General features: G+C 44.8%; 1 protein-coding gene across 1 annotated transcript in view; it reads left to right on the top strand.

Annotated features, from left to right (window-relative positions):
- The window catches only part of ABTB2 (ankyrin repeat and BTB domain containing 2), a 196,284-nt gene extending 178,516 nt beyond the window's left edge, over positions 1-17,768 (top strand). The window contains exons 8-17 of the mRNA XM_006259971.4: positions 1,242-1,338; positions 2,971-3,106; positions 6,252-6,478; positions 7,389-7,567; positions 8,435-8,540; positions 8,649-8,751; positions 9,977-10,067; positions 12,355-12,423; positions 13,814-13,927; positions 15,226-17,768. Of these exons, the coding sequence (XP_006260033.1) occupies positions 1,242-1,338; positions 2,971-3,106; positions 6,252-6,478; positions 7,389-7,567; positions 8,435-8,540; positions 8,649-8,751; positions 9,977-10,067; positions 12,355-12,423; positions 13,814-13,927; positions 15,226-15,423 (1,320 nt within the window). The 3' untranslated portion in view covers positions 15,424-17,768. The remainder of the gene's footprint in view (positions 1-1,241; positions 1,339-2,970; positions 3,107-6,251; positions 6,479-7,388; positions 7,568-8,434; positions 8,541-8,648; positions 8,752-9,976; positions 10,068-12,354; positions 12,424-13,813; positions 13,928-15,225) is intronic.
- Positions 17,769-23,847: the final 6,079 nt, after the last annotated feature.

Raw genomic sequence — 23,847 nt, 5'->3', positions numbered from 1 at the left:
CTCTCCCTGAACTTGGTGAACCCAATTGAATTACCTCGCCCACTAAAATCCATAGCTAGGTGTTTACCAGGTTTATCTCACAACTCAAGAGAGAAATAGACTAATACATGGAAAAAGTCACCACCAGTATTTATGATGAAAAGCTAAATGTGACTTATCAGGCCCAGTCAGTGTGTGTCCAATCTGTGCCAATACTGAGCACTGTTACTCTAGCATAATGTGGATACTCCAAAGTGCATAGTATCAAGCAGAATAGAACCCAGATTCTTTGCTCAGTGGGAAGAGCTCTGTCGGCTGCCAGCAGTACAGACGCTAGGACGTCTATAGCTGGATGGTTCTTATTCTAACCTGTAGAGGAGTGCAGCTTGTCTCAGAAGTTGTTGCGTGTATGCATAGTCAGTTGGGTACCTCTCCTTGGTTGGAAAGACACCTGATGGTGCCTGTTTTGCAGCATTTATAAAAGAAGGATTCCTGCCAGTCTGACCTCACTCCATTTAATTGCCTGTTTGCACTTGATTAATATATTTTGGTACCTAAGGTATTCAAAAGGATATAGTCCCCTCTTTGGCATAGCCCGTTAGCACCAGCTTACTGCCAGAAAATCTGCTAAGTGCTTTCCCTAGGGTGGATAGGAGTGAACTCCCTAGGAAAAGGAAAGATGCAGTTGTGCACGCTCTGAAAGCCAGAAAGGCCCCTTATCCAGAATCCATGGGGTCTGAAGAGTTGGGAGGTACCTGTCTCGGGACTCTGGAGCTAATTCCCTTAGGCAACCTTCTCCAGCATGGAACTAAATGAGATGGACTTTCACTTTTCTCAGGGACTATGGGGCAGTTCTGATGACAGAAGTCTTTGGAGTCTGTAAATCAGATTAGTGAGAATGTGATCATCCCAGCTATAAAATAAATAGACTTTGGTCTCTGGGCTGTCAGTCTGGCACTTGTCAACACAACTTAATTCACTATCAATAAAGTACAGTTAAGCAATAGGAAGAAATAAATCCCTAAAGAGATGTTAGCTATTAAGTCTCTAGGTTTTAGTCACAGACTTAAATGACAAAGGGATGAATATGAGAAATGGGCTTGCCTTATGATAGCTACTTTAGCTATTGCTAAGCTCTCTTTGTGTCCTTTCCTCCTGTGCTATGCACCTAATGGGTTTTCTTTCCAGTACAGAGGCTCTTCTGTTGTGACTTTGTGAACTGCTTTGTTCTGAGGTACTGGTTTCTGCTGTGCCTTTTGCAGCTGCTGTTGGATGCTGGGGCTCATGTTGAGGGCTCTGCTGTTAATAGTGGAGAGGACAACTATGCCGAGACCCCACTTCAACTAGCTTCAGCTGCAGGTGAGTCATATACAACGCTTACACTCTCTCTCTCCTTGCCCCCTCCTCTGTCTGTCTCCTGAGCCCATGGCAGAAGCCTGGATATAGGCCATGTCAGGATCTAAACTGTGCACTGGTCTTCAATACAAAAAAAAAGGGCAAGTGGAGATTTTGGGTGGGTGTGGGACTCAATAGCTCATGGGGTGGCATAATAAAGGACAGCATATTTTCATGCCTAAATAACGTGTGGGCATTCAGCCCAGGTTAGCAGGGACCACGAGCTGTTACCATATGGAAGGAGCTGATGAATTTTTGGCTACTGGACAAATGACCACATATGCAGCTGGCACCAATTATCACCTCCTGGCATTGGCCTCAACAGGGAAGCCAAAGAAAAGGACTGAGATACCCTCTAATCTTTTAAAGGATTCACATAGTATTGTCATGAATCTTAACACAGCCACTTATCTTGGGTATGTTTCACCAACTCTAGATTCCCACTGATGAAAAAAAAATAGGGATAGAGCTAGCATTTATATTGATATTAATATATTTAAATTTTATATTAATAATTTATACTGGTATTAAGTTATGCCCGAATAAAATATCCCAGCAAAACTGTTTACAGCTGTTTCATTCAGGAGCATCCAGTCATAATAGAAGAACCAAAACAGTTGATGTGCAAGTCCTCTCTTTCTCTCTCAAAGCAGTTTTTCCCTCAGTTATATGAAGAAATTTCTTTTATCTTATTTGTTGTCAAAAGAATAGAATTCTGAAGATATTACCCATCCAGGTGCCATGCCACAGCTTTGTCTCAACTACAAGCAAGCTTATATTAGTTTCAGTATCATCATCATCACTTTCCACCACATATATTCTAACATTTGAGTTTTCTTTCTCCCTTTTGTGTCATAATTGGTGTATGGTAGAGCCTAACTACCATGGTGTGGATTCTCTGGCCTGCTCCACTTCTTTTGTGCCACCCCAGGGGTATAAACATGTAGTCTCCACGCAATACGTTGTAGCTGGCTCCCCAACACCATTCTCTCCAACCTCTGCTGAATGGGGCAGACAAAGGACATGGCCCATCAATGCATATTGCTCCAGCTGTATTTGGCTACAAGATGATTCCTGGGCTGAGGGCAGCCGCAAGGCTGCCTTTTGGCCACTCCTTTTAGCTGTACTCAGCAGGAGATAAACTCAGCTGAGAATCTGGCCCTATTGAAACCAGATGCATGTACATCTGCCAGTAACTAGTCTGATTTCAGGGTGATATATATAGTACATTAGGGAAATTTGATGGTTTTTAAAGTTTCAGTATGTACCAGTTATTTATATATACAGAATGGGAGAGGAGACTTGCCTCCTCAACTCCTGGGTTCTCTTCTCAAATCTATGTCTACCTAGTTGTGTGACACTGAACAGCTTCTTTCTGTATTAGTTTCTACCATGTGCAAGTAGGGATCTTTTACCTATCTCTTGGGGGCATTGTGAAGTCTAATTAATGTTTATGGAATGCTTTAAGATCCTCAGCAGGAGTTTGCTACAGGAGTATCCGACATGAACAGGGTGACAGCATTTGTATATTAGGCTTTTTAAAGAATTCTCCTCAAATGGAATTATCATCACCGTTTTTCTTGATTCCTTCCCTAGGGAACTATGAACTGGTCAGTTTGTTACTGAGCAGGGGTGCAGATCCCCTCTTGAGTATGCTGGAAGTCAATGGGATGTCCTCATCACTTCACGAAGACATGAACTGCTTTAGCCACTCGGCTGCCCATGGGCACAGGTAAACCTCTGTCCATGTTCAGCCTTGATTAAAAAACCTTATGTGTGATGCATTTTAAATATGTTTACTGTAAAAGTTCACTGAAGATGTGGTTGTTTTGTTTTGTTTTTACTGGAGAACAGTGCTGTTTAGCTACTCCCTCCCACCCTACCAAATCTGTAGCAAACTTTGCAACAGTTCTGTGACCAAAAATCCCAATCTGCTCTGGTCTAGGAAATGGTGTTAGCAACTTTCTGGCAAGAGCCACCTTTGAAATGCAATGGAGTGTCCTGGCACTGCTCTGATTCTAGTGTGCATGGTCCCTTCCTTTGTTTTTGAAGGGGTACAATACAAAGTATCTGAAAGACTGATCCTTCCTCAGGCACTGTTGGACTAGATGACCTCTTGCAGTACCTTCCAGCCCGACTTCTCTATGATTTCTATAATCCTTATGGTAAAATGAGGGATTTGTGCTTTCTGTGTGGTCCTTTTGCATTTGTAGAATTAGGGCCAGATTCTACTAGGCACCTAGCTGAATTTAGGCATCTAAGTGTGATCCTCCTGTTCCACCCTGAAAAACACTAACACGCCTGCTTTTATAACACACAATTATTTTCATTTTAAGACTGAGGGCCCTTTTACACCTTACACTGTGAACTGCACAAATGTTGATCAGTTTTAGTATTAGCTAGAGTCTGGAGCAGTCAGATGGTTAGGCCAGCAGGGGCCTGGAGGACTGAAAAGTAAGAATCCCTCCCTCCTCCCATGCCAGGCTTCCCTCCTGCTCCCCCATCCCTGGAGCTTCTCCCCTCCTGCCCCACCCCACTTAACTTGTGGCTGCCCTCACTGTCTGTCCCAGGGGAGCAGGCAGGGAAGGGTTAATCTGCCTGCCTGGCCATCATCGCCATTACCCTGCTGCTGCTGCTCTTCCCCTGGCTGAGCCCTACCTGCTACCCTGAGACAACCAGCATGGGCAGCCATAAGTACACAAGTAAGCAAGGGGTGCCAGGAGCAGTGAGTGGGGATCTAGGGTTCTGGGGAGGGGTGGGGTGGGGGCAGTGGGTCTGATCCGGCAGGAGAAAGGGGGAGCAGGCAGTGTTTACATTAAGGTGTAGCCTAGAGCATTGGTTCCCAACCTTTTTAGACTGTGGACCAGCAAACTGCGGACCAGCATATTGCAGACCGGAAGTAACCAGTGTACTGTGGACTGGCAGCCAACCTTTTTTTATACTCAGTATAAAAAAAGGGTTGGTTGTCGGTCTGCAGTATGCTGGTCACTTCCACCACATAACATATATGAGTATAAAAAACTTCCACCATGTATGCCGAGTATAAAGAAAGGGTTGGTTGCCAGTCTGCAGTATGCCAGTCACTTCCGGACTTCCGGTCTGGCAGCCAACCCACCTGTGGACTGGCAGCCAACCCTTTGCGGCCTCGTATCAGGCAGCAGCCCCGGGCCTACCTCTGGCCTACAGTGGCTACATCTTACTGTAACACAGGCTGAATACAGGGATCAGAGATGATCCAGCCCTGGAGTGGCAGATCTTTGAGCCACCAAAGGAGTCCTTAAAACCAGTTTCAGGTGTTAATGTGCGGGCAGTCCACAGGTTAAGAATTCCAGGAGTCACCCAAAATTACTGTATAACAAGGCCCTGAGTCACCAAGAATCAAAGAGCAGCAGAGAGACCCATCCACCTTCACTGTTTTTCAGGGCCCTGAGCAGGGTCAAATAGGGGCACGTGACACCACTTAAATCCACTTTGCCTACCAGGTGGAATAGGATCTGCCTCTTCTATTTTAGCCACAAAAGTCAGCAAATAAGATTTTTCTGCTTGTTTGCACTGCAGAGCCAGCACAGCTAAGCTTAGAGTGAGCTGGGTTTTGCTCTGGGTCATGCATCAATGGAATTGCTAATTAAGTTGGAACTGCAGGGCAAACTTCTGAGGAGAGCAGGTCAGATGGGTGTGTCTCGAGGCAGGATTGAATCACAAGGGGGCTTCAAAGGTAACCATCAGCCTGGGGAACCTTCTATTGCCTGTGATGTTTTGTAAGTCAGTGAAAAGTCAGTTTGGCATTTCCATCCCAGACTGAGCTTGGAGGGTTGTTACTTAGAAATAACATCTTATTACTTGTAAACTGATCTGCAGGCCCTTTCAGCCTTGTCTCCATTAGGGAAATTAGCATTGGTTTAACCACACTAATGTAGTTACAACAGTTCAAACCCCTAATATAGATGGGCTGCAACGATGGCCAGTGAAGCTTACACCCACGCAGCACAACACTGGTTACTTATGAAATTAAGTCACCCTGCATCAACCCTGCTTTACATTGGTGCCATATGTCTGCATTAAGCCTTAGCACCAAGGTAAGGCCTAACGTACCTCCGGAGGTACACATTCTCCTGCCCAATCAGGTACATTAGACCTCCCCCCAGAGCAAATTGTGTTAATACAAACATTACCCAAGAGACAGCAGATGTGGAACTTCACAGTGCTCTTCTCTACTGAGAAGCACTGCACTTGTCAATTTGTTTTGGGACTGGTTTTTATACCCTTCTTTCTGCAGTATCATCTGACTGTGCAAACAGAAAAGTTAAATGGCCCATTTCTGGATATTTGTGAGACAGGGTAATCCTAAAGCATGAAATTAAGCAGGATCTATTCAGGCAGAAAAAGTCAAACTTTGTTGTCTATGCACAGAGAGCACCAGCTAGTGGCAGTTCAGTGCAAGAGCTGACCGTTGGTACAATGACCTGGGATAGCACATCTCTGTCCTCCCTTGCTCCTCATGTTTATAGGGAGGTATTCCAAAGAGGATCCTGGTGGATGCTGTAAAGCCTAGCGCTGTTGTTGGGAGTGGGGGGGGGACTCAAATACCATAAGTCTCACACTATTTAATGGCACAAAGCCATATTCATGGTTTAGGTTTTCTGACAGAGGAACTGGACACAAACCAGTATGTTAGTGTTTGAAGACCCAGTCATTAGACACACCAAATCTGAGAGAGAACCAAATCTCTCTCTCAGGGAAAAGGGAGAGTTTGTTTCTGGAAATAAATGACTTACTAAGCCTTTTTTTTTTTTTTTTTTGGAGCCCAGATCGCCATGCCTCAGCCTGGCTTGTTAGTTGTTTGTTAAGGGTCAATACTACTGCTTCTTTCTGTGCAGAAATGTGCTCCGCAAACTCCTGACCCAGCCCCAGCAGCTGAAGGGAGATGTGCTCTCGCTGGAAGAAATTTTGGCAGAGGGCGTGGAAAGTGACACCTCCAGTCAAGGAAGCTCCAATGAGGGGCAGGTCAGACTCTGTAAGACCAGGATGAAGGCCCTGCAGGAGGCCATGTATTACAGTGCCGAACACGGCTACGTCGACATCACCATGGAGCTCAGGGCACTCGGTAAGGCAAGTTCTTTACCACAGGTTCAAAGAACCCCAAAGGTTAAGGAAGCCTAATAGCTTGTCTCACAGCCAGTACAGAGACCATGTATTAATTGGAAGACTGGTACCACCAGTTTCGGAGCTGCCACAAGTTTTAGGTTCAAAATAGCCTAATTTAAATAGAAAACCTCTTATTGGTCACTGACAGCCACGTTTTCACAAAGGCTCACTGATCTAGCAGGTCCCAGTTCCTGGCTGGCCATCTGGAGTTGCCAGGGGCCCAAGGATCAGAGCTGCTGAGCTTTCTGTTTGAAGTCCAGCGGTGTGCAGGTTGTCCAGACTCTCTGAAAACTCTGGCTCTGTTTGAAATGCCCCAGGTCAGGCTTTTAAAGATGGACCCGATCAAAGTCAATTGCATCCATTCCTCTGCCTTTAAGGTAGGAGAGTGATGACTTTGAAATGTGTTTTTTTAGCTTATCCGAACAAAAGAACTGTCTTACTGAATTAAAGGTCTTGCAGTGACGTTATTATATAGGATTGGCTCTTGAATATGCTGTAATGATACAGTTAAGTTTCAGAAGTTACTTTGATTTGATATTGTTGCTCTGAAAGCGGATAAAAACAAGGCATAAAAAGAATGGTAAAAAATACAGTTGGATTGATAAGAACCAGGAATTCCCAAGGTTTAATCTTCAGTTCTACACCAATTCTCTCTGTGGCCTTGGGTATTTCCTCAAGAGACTACTTTTTTTTTTAACTGTGTTTCCCCATCTTTAGAAATGTATCTGCCAGCCATGTGTATTATAGAGCTAAATTGGTTGCAGTATGTAAAAGGTGCAGCTGATAATGACTACCATTAGGGAAGGAAATATCCACTCGCAGATCTTTCAGCACTTAAATTACACTCTCTGTTTGGTGTTTGGCTACAGGAATCCCATGGAAGCTCCATGTATGGATTGAATCATTACGGACAACCTTTTACCAGTCTCGCTATTCAGTTGTGCAGACCCTCTTACGGGAGTTTGTCACTATTAAGGAAGAGGACTATAATGAAGAGTTGGTTAACGAAGGGCTGCAGCTCATGTTTGATATCCTCAAAACCAGCAAGGTAATCATTTTTCTTTTCTGAATATGAAGTTCAAATCGTTGGAGCCAAGAGTTTTGCAATTATTCTACTACTGTTTGCACAACTAGAACCAATGTAAATCTCTGTGAGAGCCCCTATGAATTATGGATGTAAAGAGAGCCCCGGCTGTGTTTACCCAAGCTTCTATAATACTGAATGACCACGGATCAAGACGACAGGGATTATATATACATGCTTCCTCTATAGCAAAGGCACTCATTTGAATGGAAATGGCAATCATGCTTTAAACCCCAATTTAGTGATTGGCTTTTAGGATTAAGTGGGGTCACTGTAAAGGAAAGGATTACCTGAAAATGCTGAGGAACACGGGCTCTTATCTGCTACCTTGGAATTTTATAAATACTACTGTTGTTCAATAACAGAGTGTCCTTCGGTTCCTTCTTTTAATGAAAAATTGGACTGCTGTTGCTCCTGTTTAAATCAATGGGTGCATGGCCAGGCCTATATCACTGCACTGAGCAGCTAAAATTTAATTCAAGTTTGAGCTTCAAAAGTCCAAGAAACAAACAGATGTGCTAGGAATTGTGTTTCCAGATGGTTAAATAGAGACTGTTGGCTTGATTGTACTGGAGTTAGGGGAGCTTGCTGGGTAAGGAGTGAAGGATCAAGTGATTAAATCTTTCTCCGTGGCAGATGTTTGCTAGAAACTGCAGCTGAGGTCAGTCAGTGAGGGTGAAATTCACCTTGTGCTTAGGTTCCCTTTTAGACAAAACATTCTCTACAATTAGTAAGGGCATCAAGGAAAGATTGTCTCATGCTGCAAGCAGCAATCCCGTGGGACCTGCTTATCCTGAAGCACTAATGGTATGTATTTTGTCTTCCTTGCAGAACGATTCGATCAACCAGCAGCTTGCCACCATCTTTGTCCACTGCTATGGGAGTGGTCCTATCCCCAGCATTCCTGAAATCCGAAAGACACTGCCGGCGCGGTTAGGTGAGATGATCATGACCTGTTTTTAGATTTTGTCCCTGGTGGTTTTTCTTTTTGACATCACACACTTTTTCTAATTCTTACCCCATCCCCCTCCTCTTTTTCCAACAGATCCCCACTTTCTAAACAATAAGGAAATGTCTGATGTAACGTTTCTAGTGGAAGGAAAACTGTTTTATGCACATAAAGTTCTACTGGTTACTGCTTCCAACAGGTAAGAGTCATTCTCCATGAACTATATGCACTCCCTGCAGCTGTGTTGCTCACAGATAAGTATGGATGGGTAACGGAGGGACCTGTCCTGTAGTCCCTTACTCACATGACCAGGCCTTAATCACCAGTAGCTGCAAGTGGGGCTGCCAGGATGAGTAGGGACTAACTTTGTGGATTAGGGTTTGCATGTTCAAGCCACAAGATTCTTAGTACCATATTCTTTGCAGCATTAGAGATTTTTCTCCCCAGCCCCAGTGCGGATTAGAGCAACCTGAGGAAGTGCAACTGGCTGACAACTTTCACCAAAGAACTGCCAGTTAGTTAAGCACTGCTGGATGGCTGTGGTGAGAATGCTATGAGCGTGGAGCTAGCATCAGTGCTATGCTCCTCCTCGGAGCTCCCTAGAAAATTTCAAAGGAATCGCAGCCAGAATGTGGCCCCTTTGCTGCAGTGCAAAGAGGAATAACAAATCTGTCCCCTTTGTACTCCATGCTTAGATTTTTACAAAATATTCTCCGATGTCCAATGGTTTTGTAAGTGAGTTGCTTTGATATACACTGCTGTAGTGTATAGGATCAAGGGGCCTGATTCACCTCCTTACTTGTTTTCAATAAGTCTAAATGCCATTGATTTTAAGTGGTGCTTCAGCAGTTTTAAACTGGAATAATACAGGCGAGGGTCAGACTGTGGCTTTCTAAGATTGAGCTGTCATAAATGTCCTCATCAGCTCTCTGGGGGAATACCTTTCTGTCTCGCAACCTCCTGGAGATCCACCACTTTGGAGCAGACTCGATTAATCGAGTCTGCGCCACACGTAAGCTGACGTGCAGTGTGCTGTGCCGCGTGCAGTTGTATAAGTGGTGAAATGCGTGTCAGAGCACAGAAAATGGCAGCGGTGCGCTTTTGAACTAAAGCACCTCCGAGGTGCTTTAGTTCAAAAGCACACCGCTGCCATTTTCTGCGTACTGACGCACGTTTCGCCACTTATGTGACTACTGGCATTGCAGCGCTGGGTGCTTTTCAAAGTGCCTGGCGCTGCAGCACTTGCACATGTAAAAAAGCCCTCAGATGTTGGAAATGCATTCATTGTTTTGAAAATATAAGGATAAATCAGATGGTTTTAATTCATATCCCTTTTTGCTTTACCTCCTGACAGCTGATCTAAACCACAGGGATGTGGAGCAATAAAAATGTATTAAAACAAATGTTTGCCTCCATTCTCTCAGGTTTAAGACCCTGATGACCAATAAAACAGAACAAGACATCCAAGGCAGTAAGACAGTGGAAATTAGTGATATGAAGTATAATATTTTCAAGGTATGTAGATTATAAACACCCTTTTTATTATTACTCTTTATCTCCTGCGGTGTTTACTGTCAAGTTAAGAATGTCAGTGTTCTAGCCAGAGATAAATGCTAATTACAGAGAAGGGTCTGATTCAAACATCTCTGCATATTCTGATCTGCATCCAAACTTTTCAGCTTGGACCTAGCTCTGAAAAGAGCACAATTAGATTGCTTTTATGCAGCTGATCTCCTCCACAGAGGAAGACAAACAAGGTCTTGTACTGAATGGAGTTTTGTAGTTCTGGAGGTTCCCAGGCGCAATTTTCATGCTGTGTTAAGCAAAAAAATAAGCCTGGTTAGAGCCGGAGAACTGCCAGGTTTCATATTAATTCAAATCAGACGATCAGAAATCTGTGAAGCTCCCTTTAAAGACTTAAAGTTGAGAATTCCACTTTTACTTCTGTTGACATTTCCATATTTAAGTGACCTAAGGGAGATTCATTCATGATGAAAAGAGGGTAGGTATATATATATATATTTTTTTTTAAAAGCAGGTCAGTGAAATCCAATAGTTAGGAGTTGTTCCAGCTTTCCAGATCTGCATTTCAGATGAAGAAGAAACGTGCAGAATAGGGAATATTTGAAAGCACGAAACAGCTAGTGAAATAGTTCTACAGACTTTCAAAGTGTTTAGGACTCATCTTGGCGCGTGCTCAGAATGCTTCTATACTCTGCTGATGACCATAATGTATCTGTGCATCCAATGGGAGTAATTTGATCACTTAAAATGTCTCTCCTCCTTTATCAGAACTGGGTTTCCTGTGTTTTGAATTCCTATTGAATAGCAATTTCAGTGTCTGCATCTAAACTCTGCAACTTGGGTCTGTCACTGAAGAAAATAAGTGTAATAAGTCTCTGTAACCAAGGAAAAACAAGGACTTTTTTCAGAGAAGTTTTATAGTTCTTGGATGTGATTTTCATGCTGTGGTGCCTGCAGGAAACCGGGGGGGGGGGGGGGGGGGTGCAAAGACAGGAGTTTTCCTCTCGGGAAGGGAGCAGTAGATTGAAACAAATACAGTGAAACCTATAAACAGTGACCACTCAAGGGAGAGAGACTCAAATTCTAAACAAAACAGGCTTTTCTAGTAAAGGGGGGGGGGGGGGGGGGGCAGAATTGTGGCCACTAACTTGGGGTGATTTGGGGGCTGATAAAATTGTTATTTTCACTGCATTTAAGAATGGCAGCACAGCTAACTAGCTACAGCACTGGACCTGTAGTCTTATTCCTGGCTCTGACACTGCTCTACTGAAGGATCTTGGTCAAGTCACTTTGCCTCTGTGAGCCTCAGGCTAATGAGAAGCAGTGAATTAAAAGCTAGGTATCAATAGAAAAAACAGTACTTGGAGCACTGGGATCCCTCATATCTTTACAGCATCTAGGAGTGTTTCCCAAGCTGGAGTGTGCAGCCAATTCCTAGAGGGTACACAAGAAGAACTAGGAAAGGGGAATTATAAATAGATGGAAAGGAAGAGAAAGGAGGAATAGCTCTTAACTCTCTGATTGCTAGGGAGGTTACAGTGTAGTTGTAGTGGGAAAACGTTAATTTCTTTTACAGCCGTTTCACACAGTTATAAAGGTGTGCACAACCCCAACCAAATTTGGGAACCACTGACTTAGAATAATGGGACTCCAAACACAATCTCCATTGAAGTGAAAAAAAATGAGTTACCTTTTTATGGGTAAGGAAAACAGTTTGAGGAGACAATGGTTTGATTCTGCAATGAGCAGTAGGGAGGGGTGCATGGCAGGAAGAGAGAGATGGGGTAACCTTATCTATCTGTTCTCAGCCATATGAATCCTTTTCCTTCCCAGCTCCTGGGGTTACCTGCTGGTGTGGGAAAGGAAACCATCAACATGTGACAGGCTTAGCGTGGCGCACATATACTCAGCTTGCCTGCAGACACTTTCACTGGCTCAGCTGACGGGTTGCTCTTTGTGTGGCCAGCCTGCAAGGCTTTACAAAAAACAGGACCCACGCAGTGTTTTAAACAGGGACATTCATGTTGCTCAGAGACACATGGTGAACCTTTGGCCTAAACTCCTTGACACAGCCCTTTCAAAGCCAGAGAAAGAAAACAGCGTTGGAAAGCAGCACACTTGGAGTGTTAGAAAATGCCAGAGCTGTTGCCAAGAGCCAGGGTGCCATGGGAAGTAGAAGCAAGGATTTCTGTTTGCTCAGCAAGGGGAGCATGGGTATTCAAAATCCTCTGTGTCCTGCGTGACAACAGCTTCATGCCTGGCCTTCTTCCTGTTTCAGATGCTGATGCAGTATTTATATTATGGAGGAACAGAATCCATGGAAATTCCCACAGCCGATATCTTAGAGGTGAGAATGTTTGCTTCCACTTTCTGCCAAATGCATTGGGGCACGACAAGGTTTGGAAGGGAAAATCCAGCAGGAACATATGAGCCCTTAGTGTAGGAAGCACACAAAGTCAATGTTGCTTGACAAGAAATTGCTAGGAGATAAGAGCAGCTACTGATATTTTTACACAGGTTCTCACTGATACAAAAACCAGTATGAAGTGGCTGCTTTAAGCCCAGACAACTGTGTTAAAAATCTCCAGTGAGCTCTCCACCATCCATCATTTTTCTTTAGGAGATCAAAAGCATATTAACCTTTCATGATTTTTTATGGTTTTCAAAAAGTTCTTTCATTTGGGTTAGGAAAATCAATCATAAGCATTACTTCTAAAGACTAAAGGGATACTCAGCACCTGTACGGTTCCCCAGCAAGCAATTAGTCTTCAAGGTGCTGTCAGGTTTATTGGCTGTGTTAGATCACCACCCCTCCACCCGCCAAATCATCCTGTGGTTGTGAGAGTTGAGGGGGATTTAGCTCATATGAACACAGACAGAAGCTCAGTATATGAACCCCTCCTGCTCTTAGAAAACAGGCCTCTTGGAATGTGTAACAGAACACAGGACATGAGGGAGAGATTTCCCTCTGGCATCCATATATTTTAAGCAAACTCAAGTGTTCAGACATAGAACAGATGCAGTTGCTGTGCTCTGCCAGTGAGGCTCAGTGCTGATACTTAGGATGATACAGAGACAGCGACAGGCCATGGATACGAGACAGACTGCTACCATAGTACCACTTCCAGCGCTGCTTCTGTGAAGTACAGCACAACTGCACTTAGACTGCTTACGTATTATACACAAACCATCAAATAGCAACATCATTTAATCAGTCATCACTTGGGCTGCATTAAAAACCAGCAGCCTAGCACAAAGACTCCATAGTGTGTCACCTAAATCATCCCAGCCAAGAGGAAGATGAAATCAGGTGACAGACTGTGGAGTAAGTGTCTCTCTTGCTTGATGCTTCAGGAGGAGCACAAACTTGAGAACAGAGGGAGGCTTTGCTTCCTTCAGTCAGTGCTGTACCTGTCGATCTCACAGGAAGACCTAACCCAGCGGTTCCCAATGTGTGGTATGCGTACCACCAGTGGTACGCAGACAACCTGTCAGTGGTACGAGTTAAACAGATTTATTACAATTACTTTATATGACAAAAATCTGCTAGTGGTACTTAAGGGTGAACTGGAAAAATTGCTGGTGGTACCTTAAGGTTGTATCATTTTTAATTGGTGGTGTGCAAGCTGTCAGTTTGGGAACCGCTGAAAGAGAAGTAGTTATAAGATGCTGTGAGGAAGAGGTCATTGGTTTCCTTTTGCCTTTGTCCTTGAGTAGCGTCTTTCTTGTCCCAATAGCTGTTGTCAGCTGCCAGCCTGTTTCAACTGGATGGCCTCCAAAGACACTGCGAGATCCTGTGCGCCCAGACCATCAGTATGGATAACTCTGTTAACATCTATAAATATGCAAAGGTAAAGGCCAGGCTATGTTTAAGCTACACTGACACTCATGGGAACTGAAATACTTCACCTGTTTTCTGCAGTCTGCTGTTGTGGGCATTAGTCTTGGAAGAAGATGCGCTAGGGACATAAGACATGCTGGGTGGGCCAACTCTACACTAAATTTGCCAACATGGTGAGATTCTGTATCAGGTTCCTATTTACAGAAGTTCAGGTGGTTCTAGTTTGAAAAAGACAATAAACTGTGATCTGTTGAGTTCATATTTAAAATAACAGATCTAACCTGCATTACCAGTAATAATATGGAAAAACAATCCAGCATTCTTGGAAGCCAGCAGATTAGACTGATAAGGGAAAAGTCCCTGAAACTTACAGCAGAACGAACTTTTAAACACTCAATGTTGTTTTTCTTCCCACTTGTTTCCCTTCTGCATTATATGCAGTGATACTGGGCTGATTTGTTCCATTCTGCTTTTTGTATTCCCTCTAGCCAAAAGGAAACAATTAAAAGGAAGGAAGACAGTGGTAGTGGTGGGACTTTAGGTCATTTTTCATAAAGATATTTCTATTGCTATTAAAGTTCCCCAAACTTTTGTGGGTCTTAGTTTCTTAATGTTGGCATCACATTCATTCCCCGGGTTAGAGCAGGCTCAGTTACAGCAATGCTGGCACAGAGGCAACAAGATAAGTTATTACTGGGACAATAAAAGAAGATTCTTCAGGAGCTGTAGAGCCAAAAGGAGCAACGTGACATATTCACAGGCATTTGATTAGAGTAGATTTTGCCCACTTTATTCACCCCCTTGTTCCAAGACTGAACCTCATATCATATGCAGTGTATTCCCACGGCCACTAATGCTATGTACCATCTGGTGAGTCTCATTGTTTTAACATGATGCAAAGCATGGATTCCACTTGCACAACAAAATGGGTACCTTGGACATTTCGCCAACCAGCTGCTCTTCTCCTTTAAGGGTTGCTGGACTGTGGCTCCACTAACAGCAGGAGATCAAAGGGTTAGAAATGAAAAGGTACTTTAACCCCTGACAAGTATCATATTAGGATGAGCTCCTCTTTCCGCTCACAGACACAGATGCTCATACAGAGCAGGAAAAGGGGTCACCAGCATAGACACCTTCTCCATCACCATTTATCAGCAACAATGTTAAAGCATGTCTTCCCTAGCTGTACAGACAGGCCCCATTCAAAGAAACAGTCAAGGAAATGACCCTGTAAGTAGCAATGGCAGAAGTTTGCTTGAATCTGCAGGACTTGGGGAGAAAGCTGATGAATCCTGTTGTGTGTTACAGATTCACAGTGCACCTGAACTGGCCTTGTTTTGTGAAGGCTTCTTCCTCAAACACATGAGCTCTCTGCTGGACCAGGACTCATTTAAACAGCTCATCTATGGCAGAAACAGCAAGGTGCAGGGGCTGGACCCTCTCCAGGACCTCCAGGCAACACTGGCCAGCCGACTGCATTCCATTTACATCACCTCCAGAGTGTGAGACAAGCAACCAGTGGCAGAAGCACCAGGTCAAACTGCACTGGCACGGGACCTTATGCAGCTGGGGCTTCCCTGTCTACCTTATGGAGCCAGCAGCATGTGCTGAAAGTCCCTTACAAGCAGATCCCCCAAGGGCAGCAATTTTCCCTGGGGAGCGTGTGTGTTAGGATGCTGTAACTATTCTAACCGAGAAGGAAGGGAAGTGGCTTTTCTCTGTGCTGCCCAGCATCAGAGCAACACTGGTACGGTGTGCACAGAAAATAGAGGTGGCAACTGAAGAACCTGGCCCGAAGAGTAGATCCATGTTGCCATTTTAACAAGCACAATGCAAAAGCTTCTTGGGCAATGGAGAACTTGGAAGTGTCATAACTAGGCCTAACACTGGGAGTGTTTCTAACATGCTAATCTAAGCTCATCTATTTGCGCACCACAAATGCCATCTTACTGATACATGTACATTTGTTATACTTGTAAAAGGCTATATATAGGGAGTCCTTTAATCCCATGGACCACTACTCATTCAGGTCACTGGACTGGACCTATACAAAGGCTGGTGCACACAGACTACTTAGTTATAGAAATCAACACCAGCTTTATATATGGCAAAAAAAAACCCTCTATCATAATATTCCCAGAGATGTTTGCACCTTAAGACGCATTCACTTTGTAAACCCCCAAGCTGAGTAGAGGTGAGAGAGACTAATATAGAACACTAAAATTACTCACTTATGGTAGCACCTAATGTGGAGAACCTAGCCAGGTTTCATTCTGTTTTAGCTGTGTTCAGCCAGCCCTTGCCAATAGGCATTATGATTTTGATCCGGTTTGACAGGAGAACCTGCCCCTACCCTGTAATGGTTTGCTAGAATTTCTATTGCTACATAAACCCACTTTTTGAAAACAGCCTGTGAATGTCACCTGTGAGATTGAGGACTGATGCCATGAAAGGAAATGTTTGTCTTCTTTTAATGCTGTACCAGGTGGTATAATAAAACGTATTGCAGCATTAAGAGGCCTAGTCCAATAATATGGGTAGTACTTAGAGCTCCTGGATGCTTTGTTCTCTCTTTCTGGTGGTAGAAAAACATGTCCACTCAGTAGTTCTGAGTTCTTATCCCAGCCCTGACTTTTAACTTGTGGCCTTAAGCGAGTCATGACCATGCTTCCATATCCCCACCTGCAGAATGGGGTTATTTCTTCCCCTCACATTACAGAGAGGACCATTTTTAGTGCACAGTGCCTGAACATGCTAACTTTTAGCTTTGCCTTCTACTTATAGGAAACATTTGGGCTACAGGACTTAAAGCTAGATGTCTCAACCCAAATGCCTAAAATGTACCCTATTTCCCTTGGCACAAATGAGAAGATTATTTTAGAACAGGCTCATTCTGAGCCTTTGTTTATCTGAATAATGGGGAGATACACATAAGAGACAGAGTGTTTTTGCAATTCAAAGTGTATTGTAAAGTTGCAGAAGGGATGCAGGGTGGAGGTGTAGGGATTTTTTGCAAGCAGACTTGGAAGCAAAGTTTGAGGAAGGCAAGTGATTTCCACTTATCCTACTATAACCATTATGTTAAAAAACAACAACAAAAAACAACAAAAACCCAAAAGAAAGAAAACACTACGCACAAACCCTTCAAACATTCCTTGCTGGTCTGTGTTGGCACATACTGAAAGCATTGGCTGAAATGCTTCCATTCATTACAGCCTGCAGGGGGGAAGGAAAAGCTTCCAATGTAGAGTCAGTGTTTCTTGGAAATTTGAACACTGAAATCCTAGATCCAGTGATGGGCAGCAGCTCAGCTTGGCCCCAGCCTCAGCTGAAAAGCAGAATCATGGAGGAGGGGAAAGGAAGGGCAGACTGCAGCATGTCTAGCTAATCAGTCAAAACCTGAGAACCCCACCTCCTTCCCCAAGGATTTCAAATCTCAGGCAGACTGCATGTGACAACAAAGGGCTTTGGTTAGTTAAGGATCAGTGATCTGATTGATGGACAAACTATTAATCAGAATTCGCCTGTGAGCACACTCTAGTTTTCTGTTTTAATATGTGTTTTCTGTTTTTACTTGCATACACATGCTTTGAAAAAGCACCAGCTTCAATAACCCTATTTATTCTCTGAAAGCCATAGAGGTGGTTCAAGAATTATCACTGGCCTGCTTGGAAAATACTGCAAAAGGATGTATCCTAGAAAATATTTTCAAAGAGCTGCTCCAGCTCTCTGTACAAAAGCATAGGTTCTGTTTTGTTGCTGTAATATTGCCTGCTCTTTTAACTGTACATTAATGTTGTCATTTATGTAAATGTACCAGGATTTTATTAACAACATAACTTTAACAGTTATGGCTTGTGTATTTATACAGCTGTTTTAGTAGGGGGTAATTCTATGCAGGGTTAGGTGCGTCTGAAGGAATATGCATGCATATTATGCATGCCTGAATGTTTGTAGAGGAAAAAACAGTATTTAACACTGGCTTTTTACCATGGGGTAAAATGGTATTGTGGAATCAGTACACTTAAAATCTTAAAACAGCCCTAGTTCTGAATGACTGCCTTGTCCACACCAGCAGTTTCTGAGTGTGTTACCATAAATTGATAAATTTAGATTATCCCTTCTTTAATGCTGTGACAGGGCACAGTCTCAAGGTCAGTCCAATCCTTGACCTGTCCTCCTGACTCACTTGCCATGCCTTAGTTGGAATTGAATAGTTGTTCCTAGGTGGCAGGCTGCCCATTTAATCACCTGATGCCAATGGTGTAATATATGGCTCCAAACCATCCCAACACCATGTCCCATTCCTCACAGATGGCATCCAAAGATGACTTCCAACTCCCTCACCCCCGTTGCTGGGCCACACACAGCCTCCAGCCCACAACTGGCCTCAGGTGTCCTCAGATGTACCCTGGCCTTTATGACCCCAAGTATGCAAGCAAAATACACCAGCTAGGCATCTCAGAGATTTCTTAGAACCATTGGGAAACAACTCAACTTGTTTGATCTTGAGCTTCTGGCTGCAGCCAAAGTCCAAGACTTCAGATAAAAGAACATCCACCTGCCCCTAAAGTAATAAATATAAGGGTGGAAAATTTATTTTTGGCACCACCAGGTGACCATCTAAAGCCCTGAAGATTACAATGCACCACAACAAGCATATTAAGAATTCAAGGAGAACAAGTAAGTAAAAGGAATCCAATGCAGAAAGGGGCTGTCCCAGCTACTCAGCTCAATCACCATTACTTGCACCCACAAAACCATAGCATTCCCTAACCTGAAGCATCCCTTCAAGACACAAACTCTCCTTAAATGCCCTGGGATGTTGCAAGCCTACGACCCCAATGCAACATTTTGATGCTTGACTAGCCCAAGACCACTTTTTCTAGCATCATCCTCCAACATCAAACCTTGCTCCCCATCGTTATCTAGAACTCAAAGTTTTTTTAGATCTAGCCTCAAATCCTTAACCTACTCAGTGCATTTCATCAGAGAAGATTCTACAGAGTCATGGGCCTATTCAACTGCTGGACATTTCTTCACTGCTATTTATTCGCTCCCTTTCTGCCATGGAGTCAAGTAGATCATTGGGATACCTGTGAAGTGTGTCAGGCTATGAATTCAGGGTCTATAGTATAAGTAGGTTTATGAGCAGTGGTGCCTTTGAGTATGTGCTCTTGCTTGGCACTCATGACACCACATCTGGAGTACTGTACACCACACCTGGAGTACAGTTCCCCCCCCCCCCCCGCTACAGAAAGGATGTAGACAAATTGGAGAGTCCAGTGGAGGGCAATGAAAATGGTTAGGAGGCTGGGGCACATGACTTCTGAGGAGAGGCTGAGAGAACTGGGTTTATTTCGTCTGGAGAAAAGAAGACTGAGGGGGAATTTAATAGCAGCCTTCAACTACATGAAGACGGTTATAAAGCAGATGGAGCTAGACTGTTTTCAGTGGTGACAGATGACAGAACAAGGAGCAATGGTCTCAAGTTGCAGCAAGGCAAGTTTACATTAGATACTAGGAAAAACTCTCCCACTGGGAGGGTAGTAAAGCACTGGAACAGGTTACCCAGAGACATTGTGGACTCCCCATCCTTGAAGGTTTTTAAGACCTGACTAGACAAAGCCTTGGCTGGGATGATCTAGTTGGGTCTGGTCCTGCTTTGAGCAGGGGGTTGGACTAGATGACCTCCTGAGATCCTTTCCAACCTCTATTTCCGTGGGTCAGTGGGATGCCTGGAAATCCATCAATCTAAATGCTGCCCTGCTCTTAGGAATTAAGGGAGCAAAAGTCGTAGATGAAAAGGGACAGATTCTCCTCAGGGCACTTCTTAAAAAGGAGACTGTTCCATTCTGTGCCAAGCAAGTGCTGTTCATAGATCCTGGCAGGAGACCTTGAGGGTACTGCTACATGACCTCACCACTCTGTGCCTGTTCTGTATATACCAGGGGCAGGCAATTATTTCAGGCAGAGGCCACTTACCCAGTTTTGGCAGGTTGTCGAGGGTCCCATGGGTAGCCCCGCCCCTTGACAGGTGCCTCGCCCGCTGGTCACCATCTTGGGACCAATGTCCCAAAGTCTTGGGACCAGCGTCCCAGGGCCAGCACCGGTGGGACCCAAAGCAGGGCACAGGCTGGCAAGGGTCCGTGGAGCTGGGCTGGGCTGCACCAGCAGGGAGAGGGGGGAGCTAACCCGGCTCCATAAAGCCCCTGCCAGCTGGGACCCCACACTCCTGCCACCCTGCTCTGGGCTCTGCCGGCAGAGACCCCGGGGCACGAGTGTAGACCCCGTGCTCCCACTAGCTCCCCGCCCGCTCACACCCAGTGCCCCCCAGCTCTGCGGTACAGGCGGGGGGCAGCGTACAGCCCTGACCCCCTGCTTGCCAGCAGGGAAGAAGCTGGTGCTGAGCATGGGGAAAAGCGGCTCCTCCCCCACCCCATGGCCAGCATTCCCTGCTGCAGCTGCTCACAGCCCAGCCCACGCAGGCTTGGAGCTCCAGCCACGGGGTGGGGAAGGAGCCGCTTCCGCCCCCCAGCTCCTTCCCTGCCCGGGATCCCCCCGCCCTTACCTGCGCTGGGCAGCCACATGCTTCTGGCTTGGGGGGGGGGGGGGGGGGGGGGGGGGGGGCACGCAGGTAGGCTCCCCTGTTGTTGGAGTCTGCCAGGCTTCCCCTGGGTCCTACTGCCCTTGGTTCCTGTCATTTTTGACAGGAACTAAGGGCAGAAAAATATTAATTTTCTACTTTTTTTTTCTTTTTTTAGGGGCCCCACAGGCCATATTTTGCCCACTCCTGGTATATACCAACCCACAAGATAGAGGCAACAGCCACATGTCACTCTCTGGCAAGAAGATACAGCAACAGAGATATACCCCTGGATTAGGATGAAACCTCAATAAGCAGACTTGCATCTAATTAGGAAGTGGAGCTCAAGCTCCCTTAACCATGAATACACTTGCTTAGTGCCAGGGGCTTGCAGTCAGTCAAGGACTGCCGTACAAATCATGCTGCTGTTCAGTACAGCAGGCAGAAATAGCTGATACTGTGGTGCAAATGGTCCGGTAATCCTTGAATTAACAAAACAGTACAGGCCCCTTACACAGGTAACAATGGTGTCTGTATTTGGAACGCATGGGATGCACAGCACGGGCACCTGTTATGCAATAACAAGCACAATAACGTAACACAGGAGCGTCACCCGCAGCAAAATGGAACAAGATGATGTGCTCTGCTCTGGATGTGTTAAAACAACTCTAGCTGGAGAGGCAAGTTTCTTCCACAATGTTTTATTGGACCAACTCCATCACTGGGAGAGATAATCAGACAAGCCTTCAGGCATCATTTTGGCTGGGACAGGTCTCCCTGCCAATAAATAACCACGGAAGTGGCCAGTTTAGAACCCCTTAGCTGGCAGGCTGGCCTTCTTTACAGACCACTCAGACCCCAATGCCCCAAGTAAATGCTAATTTCAAGTGCCAAGTTATGCTGAATGAGGTCACCCATACTCAGGCTCTGCAACCCAGCGAGGGAAAAGATTTAGCCTTTCTGAATGGTCACCTCACTGTAAGCTCAGCTCTACCTGGCCACAGGAGGCTGCTATCAGAGAGGTGGGTAGCTGCATTAGCCTGAAGTTGGGCACAGACTCACTACAATAGCCTACTTCCATCATATTATATGAATGGACTGGCCAACCCACTCAGGAGGTCATTATGTGTGTCTGCTTTTCTCAGCTTGTCCCCTTACTATTGCCATAAAGCCAGGTTTACAAGCCACATGCATCCTGGGGAAATACATTTTGGGCCCTAATGCCACACAGCTCTGATTCTGGGGAGTCATGGGGACTTCACTATTTATCAAACAACCTACATGAAGCAGCACAGAATGAACTCCCTGCAAGGCAGCTACAGCCAGAGCTGACTAGGATGACAATTACTTTACCCTCCTTTTCATATTTTACCCTTCTTTAGTTTCTCAGTTTCACTGACATTTCAGACTTCAAGGCCTTGGGGACCCATCTCTTGTAGGTGGAGAACAGGTCAAGTGAGCTCTATAACTTCACCCCCCACCTGCAGGGACACCAGTTACATTTCCTCCTCTCCACCTCAGCTCTTCTTCAGAGGTCAGATAGCTCCCTCCCTCAGCTGTCACAATAACTCAGAGATGTCCAAGAAAGCAGGCTGATTCCATTGACAACCAGGTCACATCAACCCACCACCTGCTGGGAGCACTGCACTCTTCCTACATGGTTTTGCCATTTTCCCTCCAATTAGCTAAGCCATTTGCTTGCTCACAGTAGGCAGACATGGTCACTGCTGTATGCAGGAGAGTGCATGGAGAGACACCTGTAAGACAGCAGCTCAGACAGAGCCATAGGAAGATGGACCATAAAGATTCAACACAGGATTAGAGACACTGTACAACAGCCCTCCAACCAACTCCGTTTAAGGAACTGACAGTATTGAATGGGAGGGGAGTGATCACTGCAGCTAATGGAGCAGCAATCCTAGCCAAGAGTCATGCTACCTGAACTGTCCTTCTGCAGAGACCAGCCTGCTCCTTTTGGGTTTACCTGGAGCTCTGTGTTGGTGAATGTGTGTACAAAAAGGAGTGTTGCTTCAGAGAAGGAACTTCACTTCATTTAAGAACAACACAGACAGATCCTGATTTACTGTCAGATCAGTAAGCCTGGAAATGAGCCTGGGCAGGGACTACACAAAGAAGCAAAGAGCAGGGCAGGGTACAATGGACACGTGCTGATAAAGAGAAAGCTGCAAGTCAAAGAGCAATAGGCTATAAGAGAACTCTGGGTCACGGGCAATTGACTTAGTGAAGCTGCCAGATAATGAACAGAAAGAAGCTTCTTAACAGATGTTGCACCATGAAGGAGGTCAGTGGCGAGAGATACTGTAATTAAGAAGTGCCGAAAGGCAGTAGTATTGCACAGCAGATATCAGATCGGTAAAAATTCCTGGTTCTAGTATTGTAGTATACACAATTGAACTCGATTCAGTGCAATGACACTAGCAGAGGGTACCTATGAACATCACGTACCCCTGCGTGCAGCCACAGACAACAACAGTGGCTAGCAGGATGACTCTATTTATAGTTGTAGAACTCTGAAGATTTTAAAATTAATTCCTATCAAATTGGGGAAGAGCTGGTATTCAACAGCTAGGAGTTCAATGAAACCTTGGCTCAGCCCAAGAGACACCTTAGACTGGCAGTAACATACATACCAATTTTCATTATGACGACTCTCAGTTCATAGACATAAAACACTGGTACATTAACTCTGCCTAGGAGTATTTGCACTTATCCCAACTTCACTCACAAAGAACAGCAGGATAAAGAGCTGTGGAAAAGAGGTTAGGTTGGCATCTACAGCTAGGAGGGCCAAGGTGACTTTTTAAAAATACTTTCTGGCCCGGCTACAGGAACAGCCGCACACTCCTGCTTGATTGTTGGATGAGGTTCAACACGCCGTATTTTAAACTGTAATTTTAGGCCAGCTTGACTGATGTAAAGTACAGATGGGAAAATGTGGTCCAGCCGGACTTGTGAAAAACTTCTGTCATTTTTTCTGGTATTTCAGGGTTTCATTTTCCAGTTCAAAGAACAACTGATGAACAGGAGGAAGAATCCAAAGGCAGTTAGCCATCATGAAGTATACACGGAGACACAGCATGGCTCAACTGTGAACATCTTCCCTCTCTGTAAAAGCAACAATATTCTACTTAAATAGGACCCTCTCTCAGGAGTGGAGGAAAGCGGTCACTTAACATCTCAAGATCATGAGCAATACATACTCAGGCAGCTCAAACAGTGCAACCTCCTTTTCAGAGGGACTACACTGTATCCAAGGCAAATTCAACAAAACAGGAATAATGATCTACAGCTGGAGAACAATAGATGAAGCTTAAGGAAAGCAT

This window comes from Alligator mississippiensis, chromosome 2, assembly GCF_030867095.1.
Source record: "Alligator mississippiensis isolate rAllMis1 chromosome 2, rAllMis1, whole genome shotgun sequence".
NCBI lineage: Eukaryota > Metazoa > Chordata > Crocodylia > Alligatoridae > Alligator > Alligator mississippiensis.
The sequence above is the reverse complement of the archived record's forward strand: the minus strand, read 5'-3'. Positions and strand labels throughout refer to the sequence as shown.